The sequence below is a fragment of the Eublepharis macularius genome, chromosome 4 (genome assembly GCF_028583425.1).
Source record: "Eublepharis macularius isolate TG4126 chromosome 4, MPM_Emac_v1.0, whole genome shotgun sequence".
NCBI classification, from domain to species: Eukaryota; Metazoa; Chordata; class Lepidosauria; order Squamata; family Eublepharidae; genus Eublepharis; species Eublepharis macularius.
The window spans coordinates 177,063,889-177,080,640 of record NC_072793.1 but is presented as its reverse complement, the minus strand read 5'-3'; the positions used below and the strand labels follow the sequence as shown (position 1 = coordinate 177,080,640).

Sequence of the window (16,752 nt, the reverse complement as noted above, 5' to 3'; positions counted from 1 at the left end):
GCTGGTAGGGGGTAATTGTGGGGCCACCAGGGCTGGCTCCAGTCAAGGATACAAGCATACTTCTGCTAGCCAAACTCAGATTGTATGGATTTGTCACATAAAATGTGTTTTTGATAGAAAGTATGGAGAGAATTGGACAGAAACATTAGACAATAATTAAGGGACAAGGTAAACGAGACTCCAGGCATGGGTTCATCCCGCTGACCAGTGGTGCAATTTTACCTGGGGACTATAGTTTTCAAAGACAGAGCCACAGGTTCATTGGGGGACAGGAAAGGGAGGGCTTCTTTCACAGGCCTCTGCCACTTCTGCCAGCTGCTTGGCTGACTCTCCCACCCTGCACCTCAGCTGCTTGCCTACCTCTCTCCTTCCACCCCGCTCTGAGCGGCAGTGCTATTAGCAGTCAGACCTGCACTCACAATATTAAGAAGGTTTATGAATATGGCTATGCCGTAAGCCCCTCTCTACATGTATTTCAAACACAAAATGCTGCCCAAACAATCAGAAATATGGAAGCCAGATCCTGGCTAGGAGACGGAATGTGCTAGCATGTGAAGAGCCAGGTGAGGCCAGACTCTCAGCCCCCATGCCCCAGCATTGTGCATAGATCCTAAGACAAGGATCCTCCCGGAGTTCGTGAATTAATCACAGTTAACACACTCTACCGATCTTCCCTGACCCACTCAGGTGATTCTCAGGTGATTCAGGGCTCTGATAGACTTCCCCCCATACATCACAGGTCATCAATGATTGTTGATAACTTTAGTTTGCCCATGAAGACCTTATCAAACCATCCCAGTTCATTTTCTTGCCCGGGAGAAAACTTCCCAATCCATTGTCCCACCCCAAGAAAAATCATTTAGTCATTGTTTTAGGGCAGAAAACGCAATTTCCCCCCCGGGTACTTTCCATGGTATAATTGGACTACCCCTCCACCATAGCTATGTGCATACTCTTGGATCCAGCATCCACCCTTGGACCTCTGTTTGAGCTCGTCCACACTGATGCACTGATCGCTCAATGCTCTCTCTCCCGGACGTCCTCTTCTGGATGGTAACTATCACCCAATCCTTTAACCACTATCCAATTGTCACCACTGCCTTCTAGTTAGCTGTGAGTGTTGTATGTGTTTTGTGTGTTGTTGATCTTTATTGTTTTCAATAGCCCCTCCCCCCTTTTTGATTGAAACATCTGTCTGATCATTGAAAGAGTTCTGTAGCTGGGACAATCCTCATATACACAGGTGGAGATCCTGAAGTTACCCGCCTCTCACAGCCTCTCCTTGCTCACTAATTCTCCCAACTGCACTGCAGGCTATCATGCACTGCTGCCTTCTTCCTGCCTGTGGTCTTTCCAGGAGTGCAGGCATGCAGCCACCCAGAGTACACAGGATAGAGAGAGAGGCAGGTGAGCAGCTGGTCAAGGGAGCATTGACCAGGCAGAAGGCTGTGAGGGGATTCCTCCTGTCTCCAGCTAAAATTGCATCACTGGCCACTGAGATAAACACATGCCTGGTGTCTTGCTTAGCCTGATCCTTAGCATTATGTCTAGATTTCTTCTGCTGTTTCCATGACATTTATAGAACAATGAGGGGGTGCATACAACAACATAAAAGAGATGCTCTTTACTTAAGATGAATTCCAACTGAAACCAAAATTCTTACATATGGTTTTAAAGCGAATGAGACAGATTAATGGGGGATACGGCTATCAAGGGCTGCCAGCTATGTCGACTAAAAAGGGCACATGATACAATAAAAGAGACAGGAGGTAATATAGGGTTACCAACTCCAGGTTGGGGAATTCTAGAGATCTTGATATGAAGCCTGAAGAGGATGAAGTATAAGGAAGGGATGTTAACAGTCAGACCTGCCCTCGCATTAACAGAAGGCTAATGAATATGGCAATATCATAAGCCCCTCTCCTCATGTGTTTTAAACACAGAAACTCTGCCTAGCAAGGCAGGAAATCGCTGCTAGCTCCTGGCCAGAAGCTCAAAAATTACTGACATGTGAGTCACCAGGTGAGTCTAGTTTTCAGCCCCACACAACCAGAGATGTACAAAGATTCTAAGGCAATAGGGTCTTCCAGGAGTCCCTGAATTAATCAATCCCACACCATGCCAATCTTCTGCATATCCACTCTCCCATTCCAGGCTATTCAGGGCTGTGATAGCCACTCCCATCCCACCATCGCGGGGCTTAACTTTAGTAACACCCAGGAAGGTGTAATCAAACCTTTCCAGATTTATTGTCTCACCCCAGAGATAGCCCTTCAGTTACTGTTTTGGGCAGAAGGTGCAATCCTGCCCCAGGTTCCACAGTATAATTGTACTACCCTTCCACCACAATTGTTTGCATGCCTTCTAATCTAGCCTCCACCCTCAGACCCCATCTGAGCCTCTCGTTTTTCCTGCCACAAAGCACTGTTCTGTCAATGCTACTATCACAGGGATGCCTTCTTCTCTTCTGGATTGTTAATTATCACCCAACCCTACAACAACTTTCATCCATGTTTTCTAGTTAGCTCTGTATGTGTGCTGTGTGTTTTGTGTGCAATTGGGCTTTATTATTTTATAAATAAAAATCTTGATTGAACATCCACTTGTTTATTGAAAGAATTCACTAGAGGAAGAATTCCCATATACACAGATGGAGATCTCGCTCATCACCCCCTCTTGCTGCCTCTCTTAGCATCCTAATTCCTCCCAACTTTCAAGGATACCTCCAATTGGGTAACAGCAAGAGACCTCAGAAAGGTATGGTGCCAAATCTTCCAAAGTGGCCATTCTCTCCACGGGAAATGATCTCTGCTGTCTGGAGATCGGTTGTACTTCTGAGAGGCCTCTGGGGTTCACTTGGAGGTTGACCACCCTAAATAACATCATGGGAAGGCCTTAGCCTCTATACCTTGTTTCTAGGTCCTCCAGGGGTTGGCACTATGTGGAACAGTACATTTGTCTAAATGGGTCACTGATGTGATCCAGAAAACTAAATAACACTCCATTATTTACATTGTGTCTCAGCAAAGGATAACTTCAGCTTGAACAGGGCCACAGGATTTTAAGGTCTTCACTTATTTTCTCCTTAATAACTGTTCCCTATTATTCAACTCAGGCTTCAGCATCATGATGTATAATTTTGGGGGAAAGATGCAACCCAGTAACCCAGCACTGGAAGACAAGATAGAGAATATCTCCACGGCCACCATGTATTTCCCTTTGGCGCTCAAGTAGGTTGGAATAAAGGTCAGCCAAACACTGCAAAAGACCAACATGCTAAAGGTGATGAACTTGGATTCATTGAAACTGTCAGGTAACCTCCTAGCTAGGAAAGCCACAGTGAAGCTGACAACGGCCAGGAACCCCAAGAATCCCAAGACACAGTAAAACTTGGTGACCGATCCTTCATTACATTCCAGTACAATTTCTTCAGTCATTGAGTGCATGTCAAAATCTGGGAATGGAGGAGAGGTTGCCAGCCAGCCAGTGCATATGGTGGCTTGTATAAGACAGCTGAAAAGAACGATGCAAACGGTCAGCCGTCTCCCCACCCAGTTCCTGATACTTGATCCTGGTTTGGTGGCCATGAATGCTAGCACCACAGTGGTGGTTTTGGCTAAGACACAAGAAACTGCTAGAGAGAATATTATACCAAAAGCCATTTGTCGAAGGAGGCATGTGCCCTTCTCAGGTCGGCCAATGAATAGTAAAGCACAAAGGAAAGATAGCAGGAGGGAGATGAGAAGAGTGTAGGTGAGGTGCCGGTTGTTGGCTTTGACTATGGGGGTGTCATGGTATTTAACAAAGGTCCCAAAGACTAGAACCGTGATGAATGATAAGGAAAGGGCAGAAATAGCCAGGCTGACTCCCAATGGTTCTTCATAAGATAAGAAACTTTTAACTTTGAGAATGCATAAATTCTGCTCATTGTTTGGATACTGATCTTCTGGACATGGGAAACATTCATCCATATCTGAAAAAAGATAATATGGTTTATATACCCAGCAACCCAACATATAATGAATGCCAGAATCCTGCCCTCTCTATTTAGCCCTGAAAGCCAATCTCAGTTTGAAAGCCATGGGGAAAATGTGTTGTCTTTCAGTGTATACGTCGGGGTGGTTCAGGAGAAACCTATGCATTTGGACTTGTCAATGGGAACTCAATCCAATCACAAAGGTAATCTTCTCTCACCTTATTTTATTTGGGTTTGTTGTATTATCTATACTACTTCAGGGACCATCTGGTGTACATGGAACTCTTTTTTTCCCTGCCCTGGATAGCAGCGTAGGCCAACTGTCTCTGGGTCCCTAATAGTGGTCTTGTGAGCAAAATTATGAACAAGATCACTGCCATACGGTTCGCATGCAATGTAGACAAGAGCTTAGTTTGCTTGACCTTGACTGTGCAGATGTATAAGAACAGCTGAAACAACAAAACCATAGAAGCAGAAAGCAAAGCCAGTTAAAACTAGTAGATAAGGAAGTAGGGAAATTCTACTTAAAACCTAGAAGCAGTCAAAGAACAGAGGGTGGGCTTTGCCTCAGAAAGGCAAGGTATAAAAAGATCCTTTCTGCCTAATTTGGGCAGGGTCAGAACTTTTGTTGTACCTTTACTCTGTACCCCATTTATCCCTGGAATAAATCTTTCCTCTTCAACGGCCTACAGTTTGGTGTAATTTTTGGGCAAACCACACCCTGTCAAACAAACTTGCAATTTGTGCAACAGTCTCACCACAGGGAAGTAGAGAGAGAATAAAAGCTTCCAGGGGCAGTGCCAGGGTTTCTGGCGCCCATGGCTGCCCCTACATGCATGCACACATAGGGCACACATGCACCCCTGGACTGCGTGATGACATCACCACATGATGATGTCATCACACAGAAAATCTGGCCCCATTGGCCGGCAGGTGGCTGGGACGGTGCCCCACATGCCGCCCTGGCTGTTGTGCATGGCTGGGGGCGTGTGGTGGCAGCGGTGCAGGGCTGGCCCACTGCAGCAACTGTGGGCCAGGCATGCCAGCTCTGTGGCACACGCCTCCACCCCCAGCACCCCCTCCAGTGTCCCCTTTGGCACCTCAGCACCCGCGGCACCCGCTTCACCACCTCAATGGTGGCGCCAGCCCTGAAAGCTTCACATGTGGAGCCTGTCCATGCTTGGCAAGGATGAAGCTGGTTGGACCAGCAAGACACCTCGCAATCAGCTTTGTTATAAGAGGCTCTTCCAGGTACGCTGGTTAAGTTCCTGGCTCCTGCCATGACTTGCAACAGCCTTTTCTCATCCTGGGAAAGACTGGGATAAGGTGGGCTCCAGGCTGCCTGTCATGCATTCCTTTGCTTGGCCCATGCTTACCCTTTGGCCAAGCTCTGACTCCATTATGGGGGAAACTCTGGGAGCACAGAGTCCTGGCTGGGCACCAATTGTGGGCCCAGGTCAGTCAGAGATGCTGTTGGGGCCCAGGTCTCCTCAGGGAGTTCCTGGTTGGTTGAATCCCTGCAGATGGGGACTGGGTCAGGTTGCTAGGGAAGTATAATAAGACCCACCAGTGAAGCGTTCAGAGGAGCCTGAGCTATGAGCCTCTCTCAGCTCACAAGGAACCTTCTTCGTCCTAGTGGAGCTGGGGCAGGTCATGACACATTCATAGGGTCCAAGTAGAGTTGCCAGCTCTAAGATGGGAAATTCCTGGAAATTTGGGGGGTGGAGCCTGGGGAGGGCAACGATTGGGGAGGGGAGAGACCTCTGGGAGTTATCATGCCATCGAGGCCACCCTCCAAGGTGGCCATTTTCTCCAGGGGAACTGACCTCTGTTGTCTGGAGGTCAGTTAAACTGACCTCAGGCTCCACCTGGAGGTTGGCAACCATCAAATCAAGAAAAAGTATCACTCTAGTTAGAAAATGAGCATCTGTGTACCCTGGTGTGCGCATGCTACATCCCAGTTAACACAGCCAAGAAACTCTGCACAGGTCATCTCTTACCCTCATGGTCAGAAATCTTCCCTTCCGGACATGGAAGGCAATCATAGCAGCAAAATGGCTCCCCTTCCTTCTTCATCCGTCTGTAACCTGAACGGCAAATGCCATTACACATAGAAAGAGGCCTTGCCTGCCCATAACAGAAAGAGGAGAATGTCGTAATATTTGCATAATACAGTGTGGGAGTTTGTTTCTCGCAGATACAAGGGTTCCTGCTAGAATGGCGCATTGGCATCACCTCTAGATGTTCCTTATGCTGCCCCTCCTGGAATCTTTGGCTCACAGGATATAGCTTTGGGGCCCATATATCTGCTGTACTGAGGCTTCATGCAGTGTCTTCACTGGGGCTTTTTTTTCTGGGGAAAGAGGTGGGGGAACTCTCATCCGGGGCAACTCTCGGGAGGAGATGGTGCCCCTGTCATCACTTGTGCACACACACAGCTGCATGCGCTCCCATGACTGCATGATGATGTCACTTCCAGGAAGTGACATCAGCATGCAGGCCATGGCCACCCTGGGAGTGCTCCCGTCCTCCACAGGGGGCACAATTTGGCTCATATCAGGCCAAATTTGGCCCAGATTGGGCCTGAATAGCTCAGAACAGGCTGCTGTGGCATGGGGGAGCACTCCCCCACCCAGCAGCAGCCTGATCCTGACCGTTTTGGGCATGATTCTGGCCATTTAGGGCCAACATTGGGCCAAAATGGGGCCAAAATGGCCCGTATCAGGCCCAAAGTGGTCTGGAAAAGGCTGCTGCCACATGGGAGAGCACTCCCCTGCTCAGCAGCAGCCCATTCCAGGACGTTCCCTCACCCTCCCACTAAGTGTGCTTCCCCCCCACCCCAGAAGCAGGCTTACCTTAATGGCCATTTGCTCCAGAGGAACTGATCTCCATCTGGAGATCAGGGGGTGGAGCCACCACACATGGAGAGGTGCTGGAATGCCGTTCTGGAGCATTCTGGCAGGGAAAAAAGCCCTGGTAGAAATGTTTACCATTAATTTCTAGCTTTTGATACAATTTCTTGTTTTCCATCACTTTGTATGTTGTCCGCTGTATTTATTTTATTTTGCCTGTGGCCTTTGAATTTGGTAGGAGTTAAATGTTTGTAATTGACACACAATACGGTACCAGAACCCTGTGTGAAATCATCTTCTCTCATGGCAATCCAACAGTGGTTAAGATCTCCTCCAGAGGATTTCACTTGTGTACCATTCATCAGATGCAAAGTGAGTGAGCGCCAGAGACAGGGCCTGACACCAGATTCACAGTCTTATATCAGCCTCTGTCTAACCCTACTTGCATTTTTTTAAATCCAGAATTTATTGCTTTGATTTCCTGTTTCTTCTCTGCTGGTGTGTGTTATGTGCCGTCAATTCACCTCCGAGCTACGGTGACCTTATGAATGAAAGACCTCCAAAATGTCCTATCATTAACAGGCTTGTTCAGATCCTGCAAACTGGAGGACGTGGCTTCTTTTATTGAGTCAAGCCATCTCGTTTTAGATCTTCCTCTTTTCCTACTCCCTTCAACTTTTCCTAGCATTATTGACTTTTCCAGAGAATCTTGTCTTCTCATGATGTGACCAGAATATGATAGCTTCAGTCTTGTAATTTTAGCTTCTAGGGAGAATTCAGGCTTGATTTGATCTAGTACCCACTTATTTATCTTTTTCACTGTCCGTGGTATCCGCAGAACTCTCCTCCAACATCATATTTCAAATGAATCAATTTTCTTCCTGTCTTGGTTATTATTTTGTGGTTACTGTTGTTATGATCCTATTTTTTTAGATCTCTGTTTAATGCTGCTTTTATCTTACACATCTCTTCTGTATGTTCTTGTGTGAATGGGGTATCAATACTTTGATAAATATGTACAAAATATAGCAATATAACTTAAAATAGTCACCAAATTAACCTAAGGGTTAGAAATTGTGCTTCAGCTGAGCCCCTCCTCAGAAAATATGGATGGAGTATTGAACCACTTTTTGAATGTTGGGAAAATGACTATCATTATCCTCAAATGTGTATAGCTCCTACCTGATCAAATCTGCTCGGCCACACAATAGCATCTTCAGAAATGATGAATACTTTATCTGGGGGAGCCTTTGGGTCTATCCTTCCAACTTTGACTCTAAGAAAGGACTGGTTTGAGAAAGTGACCCAGCTGAGAATATCAAATCTAGCTACCAATTCCCCATTTTGGTCAAAGGAAACCTCTTCTCCAGCACTGTTGTTAAATGAGATGCTTCTCAGAAAATGGTGGAGCTAAACAGAAAGACAAAATACATTTATAAGGATATAAATATCTCCTGGTTTCCAGGAGGACTATTTTACATAGGCAGGAAGGCTGTACTGTAACAAAATATACTGTATGTTGATGTAAGTATGTGCCTATGAAGTAGCTTTGTAAGCAGTCAGCCTGGCCTCCGCCAGTTGTACAGCAGTTTGTAAACAGCTGTGTGTAATATTAAAAGTGTACAAGGCTCTGGAGTTTAAAATGGCTGCAGTTTAGCCAGCCAGAGAGCCTCTGCCATTGCTACATCCCACCCGGGAGACTTGGCATGAACGGAATGCCACAAAGGAATGTGGGGTGATTAAGCGGCGATTGGACTTGCTATCTCCCTGGCCTCGCCGGTGACCAGCACAACAAAGGACTTGCAGCGTCAGTCCCACTTAGCACATTCCTCTCCCTCCTTCTGTGATGAGATCTCCTATCTGTGATTGAGGGGCTAATCAAATGACATTCATAAGCATGTACCGTCATTCCTGGCACAATGTATCCCCTCCCTAAATACACTTAACCTAGCTCCGGTGTACTTCATCAGGAAAACTGTCCCTTTTGTGCAGCGCTATAACTAGTTTTGCATCTGTATCCACACACCCCGGCAGCTATCAATCAAAGTACTCAAGCCTTTTGTCTAGCCCAGGAACTAGCCATTGGAGTCTTTGTCCTAACTGCTAGGAGGACTCTCCTCCACCTCAGGGCACATTTCACCTATAAAGGTAGAGCTCTGGCCCCATTCAAATTGTGCAAGCTTCCTGGCTTCTCCCTTAGGGTCACTTCCCTAAGCCTCTCCTCCTTTGAACATGTTTCTGGATCCACAAGCGCTGATCCCTTGAGGTTCGCTCTAGGCCTCTTGCCTTGCTGAGGACGCTGGCCATTTGAAGCTCTTCTCTCTCTCTCTTCTCACCATGGACTGGACCCCTTCTCCAGGATAGGAAGATATAATTACTCCCTCTCATTCTATTCCCAAATCTCTGGCTATACTTCCTAGGACTCTGTGTGTGTGTGTGATTATTTCCCCCATAATTGGTGTGTATGCGCATGAAGTTCTTGTATTCAATAAAAGTTATTGTTTAATATTAAGCACCAGACTCGCTTGTTCTATTGTCGGAAGGGACCTGGTATACAAAGGTGATAGATTCCAGTTACTGCCTCTCATATAGCCGTCTTCCTTGCTAGCTAATTCCCCCATGAATCATATTTATCGCAAGGAGACCACTTCAGGTAACAGCTTCTGCATTGATTAATACGTATATTAAATTGCTTATGCTGTCTTTCAGCTCTGTAACAGATTTCTGCTTGTTTTCAGATTTCATTTGCATTGTTTATTGAATGCCCCAGTTGTTGATCGTATTGACTGACACTGCATCGTCTGCCTTAAATCTCAGTGAGGAAAGTGGAGTAGAAAAAACCATAAATTATATCTATATCTACATAAAATCATCTTTTATATTGGAGAATTATAGCTAACATGCTGTTGGCAACAAGTTGACACTATTTTCATTGTTAGGAATCTGGTTTCTTTTGTCATGTGAATTACCCAACAAACCAAAGGTGGGAACGGTCACAATTGAAAACCAAGCTGAAGTGAAAAAGGACCGTGAAAGGACGCAAATTCGTTTCCAAAGTTTTTTTACTGGTTCATCTCAGGCAACGTGTTGTACATCCAGTTTAGTAATAAGCATACAGGGAGTAAACCCCCGCGAGAAGTTGGGGGTTTCTCCCAGCGGGAGAGTGGCAACGGGTGTGCCTGGCTAAGTATCCCGTTTCGCTATATACACGCTTCTTCAAAAGCCTCCATACATTTGCCAATGAAACCTATTTTGTTTGTATGAAGCAGGAGTCGTATAACATGTGAAGGAGAGGAGATCGAGAAAGGATAGAGGTTTTGCCCAGGATTAAAATAAGGAAATTCACATGTTATACGACTCCTGCTTCATACAAACAAAATAGGTTTCATTGGCAAATGTATGGAGGCTTTTGAAGAAGCGTGTATATAGCGAAACGGGATACTTAGCCAGGCACACCCGTTGCCACTCTCCCGCCGGGAGAAACCCCCAACTTCTCGCAGGGGTTTACTCCCTGTATGATTATTACTAAACTGGATGTACAACACGTTGCCTGAGATGAACCAGTAAAAAAACTTTGGAAACGAATGTGAATTACCCAACCTGGCCATGTAATAATGTTGCCGAGGGAAAATTGTCGCCTAAAATATATCAATGATTCCTGCATCACCCTGCCCTCAATCCCATTTGGTGAACCCTTTCTTCTCTTTTTTTATCACCTCTAAAAATAGTTTAAAGGAAGGATACTATTTCCCATTGCCCAAAGTATTCTTGAAAATGGCTCACTTCCAAACAGCACTAGAAGTCATGAAAAATGCAGGATCCTCCTAAGTATGCTGAGAGCAGATGGCATAGATGCAAAACTGGCATATGAACTCAAAACCATCTTGACAGAAACGTCAAGCAGAGGAAGAATACAAAGGCAATAGAGTTTTCCTCAGAGGACATGGTTGGACACATTGTCGAGGATTCTGCCCACAGTTATGCCGAGCTATTCTGCATTACCTGCCACAGTGGTTGACTCAACTTCCAGGTCCCTCCGTCCACCACCACTCGTCTTTGTCTGAACTTGGAGGAACCCATGGAGTCCACAGCGTGTGCTACAGCATAGACAGCATTGTAGACACTGTAGCTATGCCCAGTCATGCTCGTTTCAAACACAGAGCTGGGAAGTCTGTCCAGTGTCTCCTCTCCAGTGCAGATTTTCTCAGCCTTCATATCGAACTCAGAGTCATGGAACCAGCACTTAAAGGTATCCTTCCAGAAGTCCTTGATAAACCCATCTTCTTTTTCCAGTTGCGGGTTTCTCCCCAGAAGAAATTCCTGGAATCCCCGCATCTTATCTGAGTGAATTGCAAAGGAAATGGCACCGTGGATGAAATCTAAGTCCCAATCTCTCTGAAAGGCAAGGGATGTGAATTCCATCTGGGCCGTCATAACCCAGATTTTTTTCTTCACTGGTCTGTCCTCAAATTTTGACAAATGCAGCAACATTCTCAAAATCATCATGCTTTGAATTTCACCATGGACCACCAACACGTTGGCAGTGCTTCTCATGGCAATATTGTATAAGTCCATCCCCTTGCCCATCACGTCAACAATATTATTGGAAGAGGCTATTTTGGGAAACTGTTCTATGAAGTCAAAGCAGATACCTTTCTGGGAAAAGATGGGGAGCACGTTGTGAACAAACTCCTCAGCACTCTGAACATGCAGATAAATTACACCAATCCATGTCCACCTGAAATGCAGCAGTAACTGGAGAATGCCCATATAATGATGGTCTCTATTTGGGAACATCCATTGGAAGAAAACAGACGGGCTTTTGTTATTCACCACTGAAGGAGAACCGTATGTAAGCTTAAGGGAAGTAAAGATGGAAGAGAAGATATACTTGCAAAATAAAAATAGTATGAGTGAATGGGTGCCTACATGAAAATCTTGACCTTGGCCAGAGGGAATGCAGAAGTTCTTTGCATTCTCATAGAAGTAGCAACACACATTAATAACATAATACTGATTATTTTTGGCTTGATGGTAACTCAGTAATAGAGCATATGTTGTGTGTGTGTTCAGATACCTGGTAATTCCAGCTGAAGTACCTCAGGTGTTCAGAAAGACCCTTCTTTGCCTATGTTACTAGAGAAGTGTTGCCTATCATAGCAGATAATCTTAAACTTGGTATGGCAATGGTGACATGTAGGATATGGTAGTTAAATACTTTTCACATTCTAATTAACAAAGCATAAGGAATCATCAGGTGTTTTCTTCTTTGTACAGGATTTCGTCTTTAAGCAGCAACTAACTTATCTCTCTTTATGTCAGCCACACTGCTTAAATTCACAGTGCAATCCTATGAAGTATTACTACAGCCTAAAGCCATTGATTTGGGTGGGCTTAGACTGGAGTGACCCTGCATAGGATAACACTGTCAGTGTTCTATGCACAGATCTTACCTGTGGCATTTTGTAGTTGCTCAGGATGCTGGCCATATGGAGATCAGTGTCAGAGGTCGGTCCTCCGAGGACTGCTATTGGAGCATTCTGGGTGTCACACTTGTAGTTTGGGGTTAATTTACTCTGTGTAGAGAGAAGGAATATTGCAGCAAGGTGGGTGAATCTTGCACTGAAATAATTATTATAGATGAGGAATCCCAAGGTGAGGTTGGATAAGATGTGTGGATTTCCATTGATCTCCTTAGCAGCGAAAGCCATGGCCAGGATGTGCTGGTAGTTCTGAGTTATTATCCTGCAACAGAATTACACACTGCATCAGCCACAGACTGCAACATTCTGTGTGTATCAGAATATAACGTTCACTATAATTCAGTTCAGTATATGGACTGCAGGAGTTCTCTTGGGTCTTTACTCCCCTATATCAAGGATTATCCACTTGGAATATGGATTTGTAATTGTAGAAAGCAAGGTACATTTACTGCTACTACTTCTAGTAATCTACAACTCACTTGTACACAAGCAGAAGGCTGTTTCTGTCTGGAAGTTTCCGCTGATTCCCAGTTCTCTGTACTGCCCCTTCCATGAAGACATCCCTGAAGATTATTTTCAGAGGGGGATGTAGCAAGAAAAGGGAAGCAGAAATCCTCTGTTGTGCAAGCCGTGATCTATTTGAATCAGATTTTCATTGTAAAGGGATGTAGTATAATGGAATGAATCAAGAGGATGCTTTTTATAGAAGGAACAGGACTGTAGTTTATTCCAATGTTTATTGTACATTTTAATCCTGTTCTCACTGCATTGTCTTCTACTTTGGAAATCCAATGTTATGCATTGTTTGATATACCATGGCTGATACCTTTCTGTTTTGTGTTGTTTTTTACTAACTTGCGTAAATTTATTCCTATTGCATTGTTTATCGGATGTCTTATGGAGTCTGATTACATTATTTGTCTCAAGCGATCCACCTTGAGCCTAAGCAAGAAAAATTAGGTATACATACAGTAAAGAATAATAGCAACTGCCTTCATGGGAAAAAAAGAGACAGCTTCAATGACAGCCATTCATCATGCAAACAAAGCTAACTAGTAAGACCAGCCTGATCGACTGTTGTGTTGCCTTACATGAGTTCCTCAACTTCTTCCTGATGAGGATATTTTGTAAATGTTATCAGCTCCGAAGAGATGTAGATCTGAGAGATGATTCCACCAATGATGAGGTCTCCTAGCTGATAATACTTGTGAGGAATCAAAGGAGAGTCACTGGACATGCAATTAAAAAGAGGAAATTTACATACAGCCTGTGGCATCATCATCACTGACAACCCCACAAATACTAGCATCTTGCTCGGAAACCTTCTTTCTGGACCCCGATGCATCTCTTCCTACTTTGTCAATCGAGTGTCTTGAGTAGCTCAACCTCACTCAGACTCTAGTCTGATTTGTAGGATGGGCTGTAGAAAGCAGCAGCAAGAGGACCCGCAGAGCCCTTCCTGCCTTTAGTCACATCCAGGTAAGTTATAGGGGTCAGTATAAGAGCATTTTCTACCTTGGTTTGTTAATTTTGCTAGTGGAGCTCCTTAGGGATCTAGAGGAGTTACAGTAACAATGGTTATTTGATAATTACAGGAGCTGTAATTAACTACTCTGAGCTATAGATTTCCTGTGACATGGCAAAGGAAAATATGTTTCTCACATGGCAGTGGAATTTTCTCAAAATTTCCCCTAGCGGGACAGCAGGTGACACATGGTTTGACAATGACCTACAGCAAGAAACGATCACCAAAAATCAGGCCTTATTAATTTTTATTATTTATGTTAATATTTATATCATGCCTTTCCTTATGGGCATTGCTGGCCCAGTTCAGAAATACCGAATCAAAGCTTTCCGAAGCGATCCAAATTGCTTCGGGAAGCTTCAGGCAAAGCAGCAGCAGCTGCTCCTGCAGCACTTTTCTAGCTGTTTCCATTGCAAACAGCTCGAAAAGTGCTGCTTGCTTTCAAACTTCCTGCCTCTGTTCAATGCTCATCTAGGAAGGCCATAGTTATTTAAATATTTTAGATATTTCTAAACTGCAACCTATTTAACAGCAGACAGGTAAATTTTCATACAGCTTGTGAGTTGAATTGTTCATTATATTTTAAATTGCATCCCAAGCCTTCTCTGTAAGGACTGGATACCCCAAATGAACACCTGATAGAGCTGGGCATTGCAGAAAGGGACACTCTGAGACCAAGTGCTTTCCACTTTAGATCCGAGCCAGAAATATGTCAACATTATTGTTTTTTTAATTAACCATTATTTAATGTAACAAAAACAAAGCATGTTGATGGGGTGGTTGGAGGTAAAGGAAAAATTATTTATTTATTTAAAGCATTTATTAGCCACTTTTCTACCTTGCAAGAATTCAAGGAGGCTTACAATATAAATAAAACAATCATAAAATGAATAAAAACGAAGTTTAAAAACACAGTTGAGGACTGCCAATAAACACAAAGTGAACTTTAAAAAAGTCTTCAGCTGCCACCTGAAGATTGGCAGTGAGGGGCAGCAGCGAAGGCACACCTCTGTGAGTATGCTGTTCCGCAATCGTTGGACTACCACTGAAAAGGCACTTTCTTGCGCACCCACCGGGAGAACTTCTTTAGGTGATGGGATAGTCAGGAAGGTCTCTCCCTGTGATCGTAATGCCCATTCAGGAATATATGAGAGAAGATAGTCCTTCAGATAACCCAGTCCCAAGCCATGAAGGGCTTTGAAGGCCAAAATCAACACCTTGAATTGGGCTCCAGAGCAGATTGGTAGCCAGTTAAATTACTGTAATATTGAGATCGCATGCTCTCGATAGCGGGCCCCAATCAGCAGTTTAGCCACAGCATTCTGCAACCTCCAAACACTTATCAAGGGTAGCCCCAAACAGAGCTTATTCATAGAATCATAGAATCATAGAGTTGGAAGGGGCCATACAGACCTTCTAGTCCAACCCCCTGCCCAGTGCAGGATCAGTCTAAAGCATCTCTGACAAGTGTTCATCCAGCCTCTTCTTGAAAACTGCCAGTGAGGGGGAGTGCACCACCTCCCTAGGCAGCTGATTCCACTTTTGAACTACTCTGACCGTGAAAAAGTTTTTCCTAATATCCAGCCGGTACCTTTGTGCATGTAATTTAAGCCCATTGCTTCAGGTCCTACCCTCTGCTGCCAACTGGAACAGCTCCCTGCCCTCCTTCAAATGACAGCCTTTCAAATATTTAAAGAGAGCAATCATGTCCCCCCTCAACCTCCTCTTCTCCAAACTAAACATTCCCAAGGCCCTCAGCCTTTCCTCGTAGGGCTCAGTCTCCTGACCCCTGATCATCCTTGTTGCTCTCCTCTGCACCCTCTCGATTTTGTCCACATCCTTTTTGAAGTGAGGCCTCCCAAATTGCACACAATACTCCAGGTGCGGCCTGACCAAGGCAGTATAGAGAGGGGCTATGCCCTCCTGCGATTTCAATGCTATGGCCCCTTTGACACAACCCAAGATTGAATTAGCCTTTTTTGCCACCGCATCACACTGACTGTTCATATTTAGTTTACAGTCCACTCTTACCCCAAGATCCCTTTCACATATACTACTGCCCAGAAGTGTATCCCCCATCCAGTATTTGTGCTTCCCATTTTTGTGGCCCAGATGTAATACTGTGTAATACAATTGAATTGCATCCTATTCACAGCTGCGCACTTCTCCAGACTACTAGTAAGTAAGGCATGGATCACTGTGGCTAGATCTGAGGGAGAAAGGAATGGGCGCAGCTGATGCACTGACCGAAACTGTGCAAAAGCACTCCAAACCACCAGAGCCACCTGGTTTTCAAAGTTCACTGCTGTGTTGAGCAGCTCTCCCAAGCTGCTAACCTGCTTTTCAAGGGAAGTATAACCTTGTCCAAAAGAGGAGAGAGCTCAGGTTCCTTTTTACTAATGAGCTCAGCTGCCTTTTTACTAACCCACAGAACTTTTGGTATTGTCAGGATTCCATTTCAGCGAGTTCACCCTCATCCAGCCCATAGCTGACTCCAAGCATCATTTCAAAACACCAGCAGAATCCTTTGAATTAGGTGGAAAAGAAAGGCGGAGCTGAGTATCATTCACATAGTGGTGTCACCACAGCCGAAACCTCCTGATGACCTTTCCCAGTGGCTTTATATAGGTATTAAATAGCATGGGAGATGAGGCTGAACTTTGCAGAACCCCACTGGCTAACGGCCAAGAGCCGGAGCAGGAATCTGGTAGCACTGCTTTCTGAGACCAACCTCCCCTATAGGAACCACCTTTCCCCTTAGTCCCGGAGCGGCTCAGCAGGATGATATGGCCAACAGTATTGAAGTCCACAGAGAGAGCCAATTCCCTGGTTATGATGTAAAAGCCCCCAAAGCACATGAAACAGTTCAGCGGACGATTATGTCCAGTTCTCAGTGGAGGTCATCAGGTAAGGTGA

The 16,752-nt window shown here is 44.9% G+C and overlaps 1 protein-coding gene across 1 annotated transcript; it reads right to left on the bottom strand.

The window, feature by feature from the left end:
- Window positions 1-3,074: 3,074 nt before the first annotated feature.
- On the bottom strand, window positions 3,075-13,515 carry LOC129327204 (vomeronasal type-2 receptor 26-like). The gene is made up of 6 exons (XM_054975689.1): window positions 13,403-13,515; window positions 12,282-12,459; window positions 10,831-11,685; window positions 8,011-8,238; window positions 5,977-6,103; window positions 3,075-3,973 (listed from the first exon to the last, which is right to left on the bottom strand). Exons 2-6 carry the CDS (start codon window positions 12,315-12,317, stop codon window positions 3,075-3,077), a joined length of 2,145 nt encoding a protein of 714 aa, XP_054831664.1. The 5' UTR covers window positions 12,318-12,459; window positions 13,403-13,515.
- Window positions 13,516-16,752: the final 3,237 nt, after the last annotated feature.

Excerpts from the sequence above, each read along its gene's own strand:
- LOC129327204 (XM_054975689.1), bottom strand. The coding sequence starts at position 12,317 with ATGGCCAGCATCCTGAGCAACTACAAAATGCCACAG. Across the intron at positions 11,686-12,281 it reads GCAACTACAAAATGCCACAG|CTTACATACGGTTCTCCTTC; the intron begins GTAAGATCTGTG and ends ACTTCCCTTAAG. Across the intron at positions 3,974-5,976 it reads GAAGATTTCTGACCATGAGG|ATATGGATGAATGTTTCCCA; the intron begins GTAAGAGATGAC and ends ATCTTTTTTCAG.